A 13,756-nucleotide genomic window follows, 5' to 3' on the forward strand; every position below is an offset into this window, starting at 1 on the left:
GCGAGCACTGAGCGAGGCTGCTTCTCTAAGACTCAACTTGTTTCGGGCTTTATTTACCGCAATATGCTCATTCCATTTCAAAAATCAAATTTTGACTAAATCTGTTCAAATTTTCATTGATGAAAACACTTCAGGTATCACTGACTCAGTGGCTGACAAAATGACAGCTTTCAGAAACCACCGAAGAGATCTTTACGGGCCGAAAACAGGTCTTCTAATTCTACTGTATTTTCCCAAACGCATGGCACAGTGTTCTGCACAAAATACAGGTTCAACATTATAGATGGATTGGAATGGTTTCCTGACAATGTTTCAGCATCCTCCGACATTCCAAAGCACTAGTGCACTGACCAAGAAGAAACTGATTAGTTCTGGAGCCCACTGGAGTCAACTCAGAGTGGAGTTAAATAATAATAATAATGTTGGTATTTGTTAAGCGCTTACTATGTGCCGAGCACTGTTCTAAGCGCTGGGGTAGACATAGGGGAATCAGGTTGTCCCACGTGGGGCTCACAGTCTTAATCTCCATTTTACAGATGGGGGAACTGAGGCACAGAGAAGTTAAGTGACTCACCCACAGTCACACAGCCGACAAGTGGCAGAGCTGGGATTCGAACTCATGAGCCCTGACTCCAAAGCCCGTGCTCTTTCCACTGAGCCACGCTGCTTCTCAATAACAATAATTATAATAATGATCGTGGTATTTGTTAAGCATCTACTATGTTCCAGGTACTCTTCTAAGGTCTAGGGTAGATACAAGATTGGACATAATCCCTGTCCCACATAGGACTCACAGTCTTAATTTCCATTTTTCAGATGAGAAAACTGAGGCACAGAAAAGTGAAGTGACTTGCCCAAGGTCACACGGCAGACAAGTGGTGGAGCCAGGATTAGAACCCAGGTCCTTCTGACTCCCAGGTCTGTGCTCTTTCCAGTAGGCCACACTGCTTCTCCACCAGGGGCAGGCAGTACAATCACAGGTATCTGCAGTGCTACAGAAGGCATTCCAGAGGATGAGTTGATTTAAATCCACTCAGTAGTCAATCACACTTGAAAAGTTTAATTTTAGATGGACCCACAGGTATCACAGATCTACAAATCTAAGAATGACAGATCCACCTACATGTATTTTAGTTGGAGCTCTAAGCACAAAATTTGATGCTATGTATACAAAAATTAGCTAGAAAAGCCATGGAAATGGGAAAAGCGGGAACACAGTTATTTCATCAAATGACAATGAAAAGAAAAAAACCCAATGAAATACAATTAAACAATGTAATGAAAAAAAGGCGATAGATAATTAAAGGGATGTGAAACAGCTTGGCCCAGTGTATCAACGGTGGTATTTGTTAAGCGCTTACTAGGTGCAAAGCACTGTTTTAAGTGCTGGGGGTAAACAAGGTCATCAGGTTGTCCCACATGGGGCTCACAGTTTTAATCCCCATTTTCCAGATGAGGGAACTGAGGCACAGAGAAGTGAAGTGACTTGCCCAAAGTCACACAGCTGGCAAGCAGCGGAATGGGATTAGAACCCATGACCTCTGATTCCCAAGCCCAGGCTCTTTCCACTGAACCACGCTGTTTCTCTAGAGCACAGGCCCGGGAGTCAGAAGGAACAGTGTTCTAATCCTAGCTCTGTCACTTGTCTGATGTGTGACTCTGGGCAAGACACTTCACTTTTCCAACCCTCTGTTACCTCATCTATAAAACGAGGATTAAGACTGTGAGCCCCATGTGGGTTAGGGACTATGTCCAACCTCATTAGCTTGTATCTACCCCAGTGCTTAGTATAGTGCCTAGCACAAAGTAAGCACTTAAAAAGTACCACAGTTATTATTATTATGTGGGACATGGGCTGTTTCCCACCTGATTAGCTTGTATCGACCCCAGTGCATAGTACAAGTACCATAAAAAAGAAGAAGAAAAAACATTTGAATTCTGGCACAAATCGAATCTCACATTTCTTTCTAGATTTCCATGGCTTCCCCAGTCCACTCTCTCTTTTATTTTAGCAGCCAACCCTTGGATAGGTAAGCAGATATCATCCCACCTCATATACTTTATGTTTCTCAAGCCATCACCTAACAACCACAACATGCCATCTATATGCAGAGAGGAGAATGAAAGTAAAACCTTGGGAAAAAGTTTTCTGCAGGGAGACCCTGGGGAAAGAATTTAATTTGAGTGATATATTTTCCAAATTGATATGAACAGCTTTAGCTATTTTCTCTCTTAAGTGGGAGAATAAATTCTGCAAATAATGCAATGAAATAAGTGGATCTTGAAAATCTCAATGTAGGTGAATTTCACCATCATCTTTTTCAGACAGATATTCTGTAGAATATAGTCATAATCTATGACTACAGTATATATATACATATATATAGACATATATATGTCAATTGTATTTATTGATAGTTTACTCTGTGCAGAGAACTGCACTAAATGCTTGGTAGAGTATAATACAACAATCAGTCAATCAATTGTATTTATTTAGTATTTACTATGAGCAGAGTGCTCTACTAAGCACTTGGGAGATTACAATACCACAGGATAAACACACATGTTCCTTGGCCATAACAAGCTTACGGTCTAGACGGGAAATAATACTGGCATCGATAAATTTATTCTGACATTTAGCTAGTATCAGTTTTACTTGACAGTATGACTTAAGACACCCAAAGCAATCAAGGGCTAAACAGCAGACTTGTGATATAAATCTAAAGGCAGATTTAATGCTAATCTTTTCACTATACCTCCATCTCATCTGTCTCGCCACCGACCTCTTGCCCACATCCTACTTCTGCCCTGAAACTCCCTCCCTTCTCATATCAGACAGATAATTCCTCTTCTCCACTTCAAAACCTTATTGAAGGCACATCTCCTCCAAGAAGCCTTCCCTGACTAAGCTCTTACTTGCTCCATCATCCTCCTTCCCATTCCCACCTCATATAAGTACACATCTGTAATTTATTTATCTGTCTCCCCCTCTGGATGGTGAGCTCGTTGTGGGCAAGAATGTGTCTATTTGTTGTTATACAGTACTCCCCCAAGTGCTTAGTACTGTGCTATGCACACAGTAAGCATTCAATAAATATGATTGAATGAATTGAATGAATTCATTTAATTTGCTTGCTTTTCTATTTCTCTTTTTCCTCCTTTCCAATCTCCTCAAGTCCACAAATTCTAGGCGAAGCCAGAACCAGCTTCTATCCTGGCTCTCATTTACTTGCTGTAGGACCTAGGAGGAATTTTCTTGGAGGCTGATAGTGATGGCAAGGCATCAAAGCTCCCTCTAGACTGTAAGCTCATTGTCGGCAGGGGCTGTGTCTGTTATTGTTATATTGTACTCTCCCAAGTGCTTAGTACAGTGTTCTGCACACAGTAAGCACTCAATAAATACGGCTGAATGAATGGTACCCACTTTGCTCAGCTCTACACCAATGATCTAGATCTAGTGAATGGCTCCTGAGACTGAATACATTCCCAAATAAAGGGCACATTTACAGGGGTTCTTGAATAATGGGTCCAGTCAACTTGCATTTAAAATGTGTGTGGTTTAGAGACTCTCACTTCAAAGACTATGTATCAACAGAGGCCCCTGGACAAAAGAGAAAAGAGCAGAAAAGCTGCACAGACTAACGGAAAGAGCAGGGGCCTGCAAGTCAGAGCACCTGGGTTCTAATCCCAGCTCTGCCCATGGCTAGCTGTGACCTTGGGGAAATCACTTATCTTCTCTATGCCTCAGTTCTCCTGTTCTATCTCCTACTTAGAGCGTGAGCCCCATGAGAGACAGAGATTGTGTCCAACCTAATTAACTTGTATCCACCCCAGAGCTTAGAACTGTGTTTGACTGATAGTAAGTGCTTAACAAATACCATATTAAAAAAATAACCAGACTTCTTCAGAATCCTACTCTCCCCCAAGAAAAAAACATCCTCTCCCTCAGCCTGCTAACCTCTCTCCAACTTCCCATCAACCCCCAATTGCCCCTAGCCCTTGAAACACTCGTTTCTTCCCTCTTCAGTAACTTCCAGGTGGCCAAGAGACTTCCTTTCCAAGTTCTCTGGTCCTAACAATAATAATAATAATTGTGGTATTTGCTAATCACTCACTATGTGTCAAGCACTGTTCTAAGCCCTAGTGAAGATACAGGATAATCGGGCTAGTCACAGTCCCCGTGCCATGCAGGACTCACAATCTAAGTAGGAGGGAGAAAAGATATTGAATCCCCATTTTACAAATGAGGGAACTGAGGTACAGAGAAGTTAAGTGACTTGTTCAAGGTCACACAGCAGTAAGTGGCAGAGACGGGATTAGAATTGAGGCCCTCTGACTCCCAGGCCCGGTCTCTTTCCACCAGGCCAATGTCTGCCTTATATGGCCTTTAGCATAAAAACTGAAGAAACCCACACTCAACCTGAGGATAGACATTAAATCACACATTAGGTCCCTTCTGTAAACTGATCAAGAGGCCAAATAAACAGACTTGTGACCCAGGAGCAATTTTCCCCTGATGATTCAGAGACACCACCCCCTACCCCAGATCACCAGTGCCCTGTGCCCTAGGCTGCCACATACTCTAAACTTCTTTTTAAAAACCAGTTCCAAGCTCTCATGGAAAACATCAGCCATGAACCAGAAAAGGTATGGGGATGAGGTAAGGAGGAAAGAGGGGCAATGGAAATCACTCATTGGAAACGGAGGAAAGTGAAGGCAAACCAAATAAAACAATAAACTCTGTGGAATGAATAAACCAAGGGATTAAACCCATAATTCTAAGAATTTATGGGGCAAAGCATTGCTTAATATTTAAATATGATAATCCCATGGGAACAATTTAAAAGCTGTTTTTATGCCTGCGTTCTCAGATTTCTTTTGTTTCAAGGTGGACAGACTTTCCCATGTCTATGTTCTCAAACTGCATGCACTTAGAAAATGCAGTATTTACTTTAATTAACTACTTACTTGGGCTTGCTTGCATGCTTTAAAAGGCTGGAGGGTTTCTTGGTAGAAAAGCTGATGATAAGCCTGCAGGTCAAACCAGAAGTACGCACTGTTCTTCCATAACTACAGATGGAAAAAAATACATAAATTACAGTGAAACCTCCCAATTATCAAGGCTTTATAATGCACTGATTTCCAATGCAAGTAATCGTTCAACTCCTTGGGGTCATCATAAATCAGGCTTAATTTAAGATGGTTTTAATCCTCTATCATGTACTGGCAACAGGACAAAATATTTAGTGGTATTGTCATTGGAACACTATATTTTTGGACACGATGAATAATTGGCCTTTAAAATAGAGTTCTAGTGAACATATGGAGAATAACCACATTTCCATGGCTGAAAGTCAAAACTGAAAGCATTCAAAAACACAATGCATTCTGATATCGCACATGTAAACTTGCATCATGTTTAAATTCTATTCTAATGTTTTTCACTTCAGCAACATTAAGCTTTATTGTAAGTCTTGAAGAGGCAGACTCTAAAAGCTGATCAGAAAATAATGGCACTCTTAAGGTTTAACATTAATGAAAAGGAACTGTAGCAGTCAAGAACTCAAGAACTTGAACTTTAAAAATGCTAATGAATCTTTTAGCTTGTTGGAAGCAAAGTAAAGTAAGTACAAGCAGTGAATATTAATTCTATGGGATGAAAATATAGCATTTCCTGAAGTGTTATTTACAAGACAGTGTTTTCCATTACGTAAAGTTTTCCGAAATATTTGAAATACTTTTGGTTAAATGTGAACGGATTTGAAAATTTTAAGCTAAATTATTTTGGTAGGGTTCTACGAAGAAAGTATGCAAAAATAAATTATTTTCGTTTTAAAAAGTTATCAAAAGTAGTAACCAGTAACAGAACACATTGAGTGCCAATTAAATACAATGCACTATACTGTGGACTTGGACTATGGACACATTTCCTGCCCTCTAAGATCTTACGCTATAAAGGGGGAAACAGATGTAAAAATATTTACAAAGCAAATAATTAAATGTGCAAATGAATAACCATATATACAAAAGAGTTGAGGCTGAGTATAAATCGATTCACTGTATAAACACTGTGTGACCTGGAGCAAGCCACTTAAATTCTCTGTGCCTCGGTTTCCTCATCTGTAAAATGGGGATTAAGCCTGTGAGCACCATGTGGGACAGGCAGTGCTTCCAACTTGATAAGCTAATATCTAACCCAGCATGTAGTGCAGTGCTTGGCACATAGTAAGCATTTAACAAATACCATTTAAAAAATGCTAGAAATGGCTGATGGGCTTAAATGAATTAGTGTGTAAGGAACTCACTGGGGAAGGCTTGATGGAGGAGGTGGGATTTTAGGAGGGTTTAGAATGTGCGAAAAGCTGATGTCTGTTGGATCTGGGAGGGAGGGAGATTCAAATCAGGGAAATGACATGAGCAAGGAGATGGAGGCAGAAGAGTTAAGAGTGAGGTTCCATTAGAAGGCTAACTTGGATGAAACAAAGAGAACAAATTAGGGAGTAGTGGATGAAGAGAGCACATAATTAATTAATTAATGTTGGTATTTGTTAAGCACTTACTATGTGCAGAGCACTGTTCTAAGCGCTGGGGTAGATACAGGGTAATCAGGTTGTCCCCCATGAGGCTCACAGTCTTAATCCCCATTTTACAGATGAGGTAAATGAGGCACAGAGAAGTTAAATGCCTTGCCCACAGTCACACAGCTGACAAGCGGCGGAGCAGGGATTCAAACCCATGACCTCTGACTCCCAAGCCCGTGCTCTTTCCACTGAGCCACGCTGCTTCTCATAGACAAAGGGGAGAGACTTGGTGGAGAGCCTTGAACCTAATTGAGAGGATTTTTTCAATGTAGAGGAAGGGTCATTAAAGGGTTTTGAGGGGAGGCGAAACGTGGACTGAGGAGTGACGTTTCGAGGAGAGGAGAGATGTGGACCAAGCGACAGTTCAAGAAAGACAATTCTTGCAGCAGTGTGTAGCGTAGATTGGAGAGGGGAGAGACTGGAAGCAGGAAACCAGTGAGGAGGCTGATGCAATAGTCTAACCGCAATGTGTCGGGGAAGCTGTTTCGGGTAGAGGAAGAATTGTATCTGGGATGTAGTATAGAAAGATTTGGAATGATTTGGCAGTAAATGGACAATGAGATTTGAAAGGCAGAGAGGATGGGTGCTATTGACTGAGAGGGGAGAGTAAGGAAAGCAAGTGGTTTTAGGGGGGAAAAAATGAATATTTCTGTTTTAGAAATATTGAGTTTATGGTACCAGCAGAACATCTAAGTTGCAACACACTGAAGGCCGGAATGCAGGACTGTAGTTCAGATGAGAGGTCAGTGATAGATGTGGTAGTCATCTGCAGAGAGATGGTAGCTGAAACCATTTTACCAGCTCCCTGAGAAGTGAGTAAGGGGATCAAGAAGAGAGCTGTGCAGAATGCCCAAAGTGACAAGGGAAAAAACTGAGAAGAAGCGGTCTAAGTAATAGTAGGAAGCACTTAGTACAGTGCTCTGCACGCAATAAACTCTCAATAAATACGACTGAATAACTTTCTTATCCTCTACTACTTCCCCTATCCCTAATCTATTTCAGTGTCTGTCCCCCCCTGTAGACTGTAAGCTCCTTATAGGGTATGGATCACTTCTATCAACTCTGTTTTACTATACTCTCCCAAATGCTTAGTACAGTACTCTGTAAACAGCTGAATAAATCGATTAATACTGGGTCAGAAAAATTGAGACTTGTGTTTCAAGGAGGAGTGGTCCAGGGTGTAAGTGAGAAAGCAACTGAGAGGTGGAGGAGGGTCGGGATGGAGTACAACTCTCTGGATTTAACTATAGGGAAGATCTGGTTATCTTAGAGAGTGAAGGCTTGGTGGAGCGAAGGGGTCAAAACATCATTGCAGGAGGTCAAACAGAGAGAAAATGACAGTGATGAGTATACCAGACTCATTCTTTTATTCATTCATTCATTCAATCATATTCACTGAGTGCTTACTGTGCAGAGCAAAGTACTAAGTGCTTGGGAAAGTACAATACAACAATAAACAGTGACAGTCCTTGCCCACATTGAGCTTACAGTCTAGAGCTGGGGTAGACTTACATCAATACAAGTAAATAAAATGGTAGATAGGTACATATGTGCTGGGGGGCTGGGATGGGAGAAGAACAAAAGGAGCAAGTCAGGGCGATGTAGAAGGGAGTGGGAGATGGGGAAAAGTGGGGCTTAGTCTGGAAAGGCCTCTTGGAGGAGATGCGCCTTCAATAAAGCATTCTGCATTTTGTTTAGATGAGAATGTGAGCAGGGAAATGGGGCAATAGCTGGAAGAGGCTTTGGGTCAAGAGAGGGCTTTTTCAGTATGGGAAGTCTTGAGTGTATTTGTAGAAAGAGAGTAAGGGATCACTGGAGAGGGATCAATCAAAAGTACTTGATAATAATTATAAGAACAATGTGCCAAGAATTGTACTAAGTCCTGGGGTAGATATAAGATAGATCAGTCACAGCTCCTGCCCCACATGGGGCTCACAGCCTAATTAGGAGAGAGAACAAGTATTGAATCTCCATTTTATAGAAGAGGAAATTTGAGGCACTGAGAGGTTAAAGTGACTTGCAGGTGGTCACACAGCAGGCAACTGGCAGAGCTGGTTTTAGACCCCAGGTCCCCTGACTCCCAGGACTGGGATCTTTCTGCTAAGCCACACTGACGACTACTTGTGCAAAGCATTGAACTAAACACTTGGAAGAGTATAACAGAGTTACACTCCTCAAGGAGCCTACAATTTAGCAAGAGGAGTTTATAATCTAACAGAAATGCAATTAATTCAGTAGAAATATGTTTCTCTTCCTAAGTGGACTTTTTTTGGCATATTAAAGATCCAGTGAGGGACTAAACAGAAAGGAAAGTGTATTAGATGACAGGATTTTTAAACTGCTCACATTCTCAAGAGTTGTAAACTTAGTTCTGTGGTCTAGAAGGGGCAAAATCACTATGTTCTAATTTACAGCACTTTTGCCATATAAACATAAACTTAAACTCCCTTTAAACAGATAGGGAAAAAAATCAAACTCCACACAATCCCTGGAGTAGACTGGACTAGACAGGGTTCTACCATCAAAAGGAATTCACCCATAAATTGCTTCACATTAATAAAATGTGACTAGATTAACCCAAACTAGATTTTTTTTTACCTTGTTCCCTGACAGCTCGCAGAACCGTGTGAAGAAGAATCCAGCTCTATTTTCCACATACAAAGACTGTAACAAACTTTCCATTTCAAATCCTCCCAAGGCACTGCTGTCTATATCTGCTTTAACCTAGATGAAGAATATAGCCAAATTATACATCCAGAAACATTACAGTTTCATTATTTTTTTAGACGAGAAGTGTGCATCAATAGGGTTTGATGAAATCTGCTTAGCTCTTTTCCCTCTGGGCCATTATACTTTGTTTCTGTACCACAGATGTAATTTGATGTAGTATGTTTGCATCGGACTGTCACACAAAATCGGTTTATGAAGCCAATTGTAGCAGCAACCTTGATTCTATTTTGGACCCATCTGATTGCAACTTTACACTGAAGAAGGGAAGGTCTCCCAAATCTCCCATATTTTTGTTCCAGGTATGATGATGTAACTTTTTTTTTTCCAGGAGGGCCTTAAACCTCCGTTGGTGGCCCTTGAGCTTCCTTACCCTCCTTCTTAAGCCTCATTCTTCTACCGTATTCAAAGCCACTGTCCTTCTGGAAGAGGAGGCTTGGAGACACTGGCTTCAGGGCCTCTTGGTCATGACCCTTAAAATTAAATAGCCAAAGGGGACTCCTTCAAGATAATCCCTCCAAAAAATGTCATGGCTTGCACAGTATATGTGGGTCATGTGACATCTCCTAAAAACTTTGCTTACAGGCTCTTTTGCCAGCAAAGCTGGTACCCCTAGGAGCCCCTCTTTGATGCACCGAAGGACAGTTCTACTTCTTTTTGACAAGGTTAAGATGTGACTCTTTAGCTCATAATGCTGGAAATCTGAACCATCAACTATGCTATTTGTTTCCTGAAATACAAGCCACTTTTGGGAGAAGTAGAGATGTGACATATAGAAGGGGAAATCACTGCCTCTCCTTACCTCCTTCAGACTAAGATGACTGTGTACTCACAATCAATGCATATATATATTTACCTATTTATATACACACACACACATATTATGTGTGTGTGTCTGTATCTGAAGGAAAAGAAAACATGTCAGCTCAACTAAAGTTAATTAAAACAACTGAGTAAACTTTTGCCCAAAACATTTCAGTTTGTTTCCAGAACAAACCTTCCATAAAACAGCAGGACACCTGAGGAATGTGCAAATGACTTATAGAACTTAGAGAATTCAATTCATCTAACCTTGGTGGCACGATTTTTTGCAATAAAGCTCCTTTGACTTTATGAAACCGAAAAACCCCAAGTATGGCATCATATGTTATGCTATTTTTCTTCATTTATCAAAGACTTGGTTAAAAAACACTGAAGTCTTACTGTGTGCATCAAGTGAAACATTCAAAAACAGAGATCATGGATATTTTGGAAACAGTAATTAACACACCACCAAGTGAAGCAGGAGTAGTGAATAACTGAAAATGAAAGCAGCAGGAAAACATTTTCTTCATACTTTCTTTTTGTCAGGATAGTAAGAAACGATATTGCCTTACATTAGTTATAAAGAGACCCTTCCCTACAATCAGTTCCACAGAATAAACTGCTGAACTACTCAGAAGTCAGGTTAGTCAGTCTTTGAAAAACTACTTACAGTAGGTTCTTCCGTATAGGTGTATTTTCTATCTAACTGGGGCTTCAAACATTCAGAAATGTCCGTAAAAGATGATAAATTTGAAACCTGGCTGCTTATTGACAAGAACCTTGACCTAGAATATAAAGAAATCAAAAATTCATGAGTTGAGTTTCATCTATGCATCATTATTTTCCATCTCTGCACACTTGAGCAATTTTCAAATCACATATCCCATTCTGGGTATCGATTACTATTAAAAGTAACTCAAGTTAATATTGGGGTTTTCCCTTCTGTTTGGCAAGATTATTAAGAAAGATTCCACTTACTTAGCATACTTACTGAGGATAACAGGCCAACAAATTCCTTAATAGCTGTTAGAGGCGATGCCTCTGAAATAAGAATCTAGAGAACTAAATTCTATTTATCGTTCTTCCTAGGATTCTTCCTAGGTCACTAATTGAACCTTTGTTTCTCTCTAGTGAAGTTGAAGATACTGAGCTTATTTCTGTGTCCTTGCTAGGGAGATATTGACTTCACAAAAGAAGTAGTACAATGGCCTAGTGGAACCGGCCCAAGCCTGGGAGTAAAAAAACCTGGGTTCTAACCTCTGCTTTGCTAATTGCCAGCTGTGTGATGTTGAGCAAGTCACTTAATTTCTCTGTGCCTTGGTTTCCTTATCTGTAAAATGGGAATTAAATGATGGGGGAGGGGATTCCAAGAGGAGGGAGGGAAGGAGCATGAGGTGTATGGTGGAGGACCTGAAAGAGACACAGGGAAGGGGTTAGACTGAAAGAATGAAGAGTGTAAGCTGGGGAGTAGTGAGAGAAAGAGTGGACAAGTAAGAGGCTTAAAGCAAATAGTCAGGCTTTTCTACTTGATGAAAGAGGAATGGCTAACTGCCCCATGGTGAACCAGGGCACCATCTCAAGGACAAAACACTATCACGTGGAACTAGCAAAGTGGAACTCGGAACTGCAGGTGGGGCACGGCTCCTGAGACTGAAGTCCTCAGACACCCCAGGCCAGGAATGCGGAAGATGTCCCTTGCCTCAAATAAAGTGAGGCGGAGGGGACGTAGGGGGCACGGATGGAGATCGGACAAGTGGAATCTGGAAGCACGAACAGCCCAAAAGGACACGTAATAAATACCTGCCACCTCCATCCTGTGCAGAGGATGGAGACTTGCAGCAGAGCCGGCTGCGTGTCACCTCTGCCCAGAGCGTGGGATGTCTGCTTTGCCTGCACCAAGTGAGGGACCGTGGGATAGCGAAGTGTCCCGCTGAGCGCTAATGGGGCTGGAAGCTAAGGAGCTTTGCCACATGAGTGCAATGCATGAGTGAATTAGTCCTGTGTGGAAAGCGTTCGTGGGTGGGGAGCTAGGTGATTCACCATGTGTGAGTAAAGCGTAAGGGAATTCCTTCTGAGTGAGAAGTTTTCGTGGGAGGGAGCTAGGTACTACACCACACGCGAGTAATGAATAAGTGAATTCCTCTCAAAAGGGAAGCGTTCTTAGGGCGCCAAACTAAAATAAGTGTAATCCTCCAGAGAGGGAAGTTCATTTTGCCACATTGAATGACTAAAAATAAGTGTATTCCTGGGGAAAGAGAAGTTCAGTTGTCCATGTGGAAAAATTTTGCATGGCTCAGCCTGACTCCGGTCTCTCACTCTTGACGTGCCGATCTGCCAACCCGACCCTGGGCGACTGGTGACAGCAACCATTGGTGGTTTTTGGGAAGTGGAGAAAATGCTCACGGAATGGAGCTTTAGCCAAATGATCCAGGCAACAGAATGAAGTAAGGACTGGAGGGGGGAGAGACTTGATGGAGAAAGAGAGAGAGAGAGAAAAAGAGAGTGTGTGTGTGTATGTTTGTAAAGAAAGCTCTATTGATGACAACAAGTAGAACACAAGGAACATATCTCCCAGAGAGGGCCAGTATTCAATTAGAGGAAAAGGAAAAATCCACAGAGAGGAAGGGATCTGTTCTCTAAGTATTTGATATTGACTCCACCCTCACCCCACAGCACTTACGGACAAATCCACAATGTATTGAATTGTCTGTCTCCCACCTCTAGATTGTAAGCTTGAGGGCCGGGAATATGCCTACCAACTCTGTTGTACTGTACTCTTCCAAGTGTTTAGTATAGTGTTCAATAAATGCTCAATAAACACCACAGACTGACTGAAGGGGTGATGTGGTGCATTTGTATGTTCATTCATTCAGTCATATTTATTGAGCACTTACTGTGCACAGGGCACCGTACTAAGCGCTTGGGAGAGCACAAAATAACAATAAACAGACACATTCCCTGCCCACAATGAGCTGACAGTCTAGAGGGTGTGTACGAGTATGTATGGGAATGTGCAGAAAATAAGATGCAAGAATTCTTAAAGGGTCTGTTCCTGAATGGTGGGTGGACAGGACAGGTCACCTGCACCACTATGGTAGTGAAAGTAGACGGAAAATAAAAAATGGGGAAAGAGACACAAATAGGAAATGGGACCAAACTGAGTCACTTCCACTTTATGAATTCTGGCAGGTTTATTGAGAAGAGTGCTTCTGAGCCTGGTGAGAGAGAGGATACAGGCAGGAGTTGCCCTTTACTCTCCTTTCAAGTGCTTAGTACAGTGGAGAAGCAGCAGGGCCTAATGGATAGAACACAGGGCTGGGAGTCAGAAGTACCGGGTTCTAATCCCAGCTCCACCATTTGCCCGCTGTGTGAACTAGGGCAAGTCACTTAACTGCTCTGTGCCTCAGTTACCTCATCTGGAAAATGGGATGAAGACTGTGAGCCCCACGTGGGACAACCTTATTACCTTGTATCTACCTCAGCACTTAGAATAGTGTCTGCCAGGAAGTACCATTAAAACAAGCAAACAAGCAAAAAAAACCCTAAGTGCTCTATATACAGTAAGCACTCAATGAATAAGATTGATTCATTTCCTGCTAATTTAGAGGGACTCTCCCTCCTAATACTGAATCGACAGTGAATCT

General features: G+C 41.7%; 1 protein-coding gene across 1 annotated transcript in view; it reads right to left on the reverse strand.

The window, feature by feature from the left end:
• Positions 1-13,756, reverse strand: part of RGS22 (regulator of G protein signaling 22) — a 130,100-nt gene that overhangs the window by 66,835 nt on the left and 49,509 nt on the right. Inside the window, exons 12-14 of the mRNA XM_029064178.2 lie at positions 10,783-10,897; positions 9,180-9,305; positions 4,969-5,070 (exon numbers count right to left, since the gene is read on the reverse strand). Coding sequence (XP_028920011.1) covers positions 4,969-5,070; positions 9,180-9,305; positions 10,783-10,897 — 343 coding nt within the window. The remainder of the gene's footprint in view (positions 1-4,968; positions 5,071-9,179; positions 9,306-10,782; positions 10,898-13,756) is intronic.

Source organism: Ornithorhynchus anatinus, chromosome 4, assembly GCF_004115215.2.
Source record: "Ornithorhynchus anatinus isolate Pmale09 chromosome 4, mOrnAna1.pri.v4, whole genome shotgun sequence".
NCBI classification, from domain to species: domain Eukaryota; kingdom Metazoa; phylum Chordata; class Mammalia; order Monotremata; family Ornithorhynchidae; genus Ornithorhynchus; species Ornithorhynchus anatinus.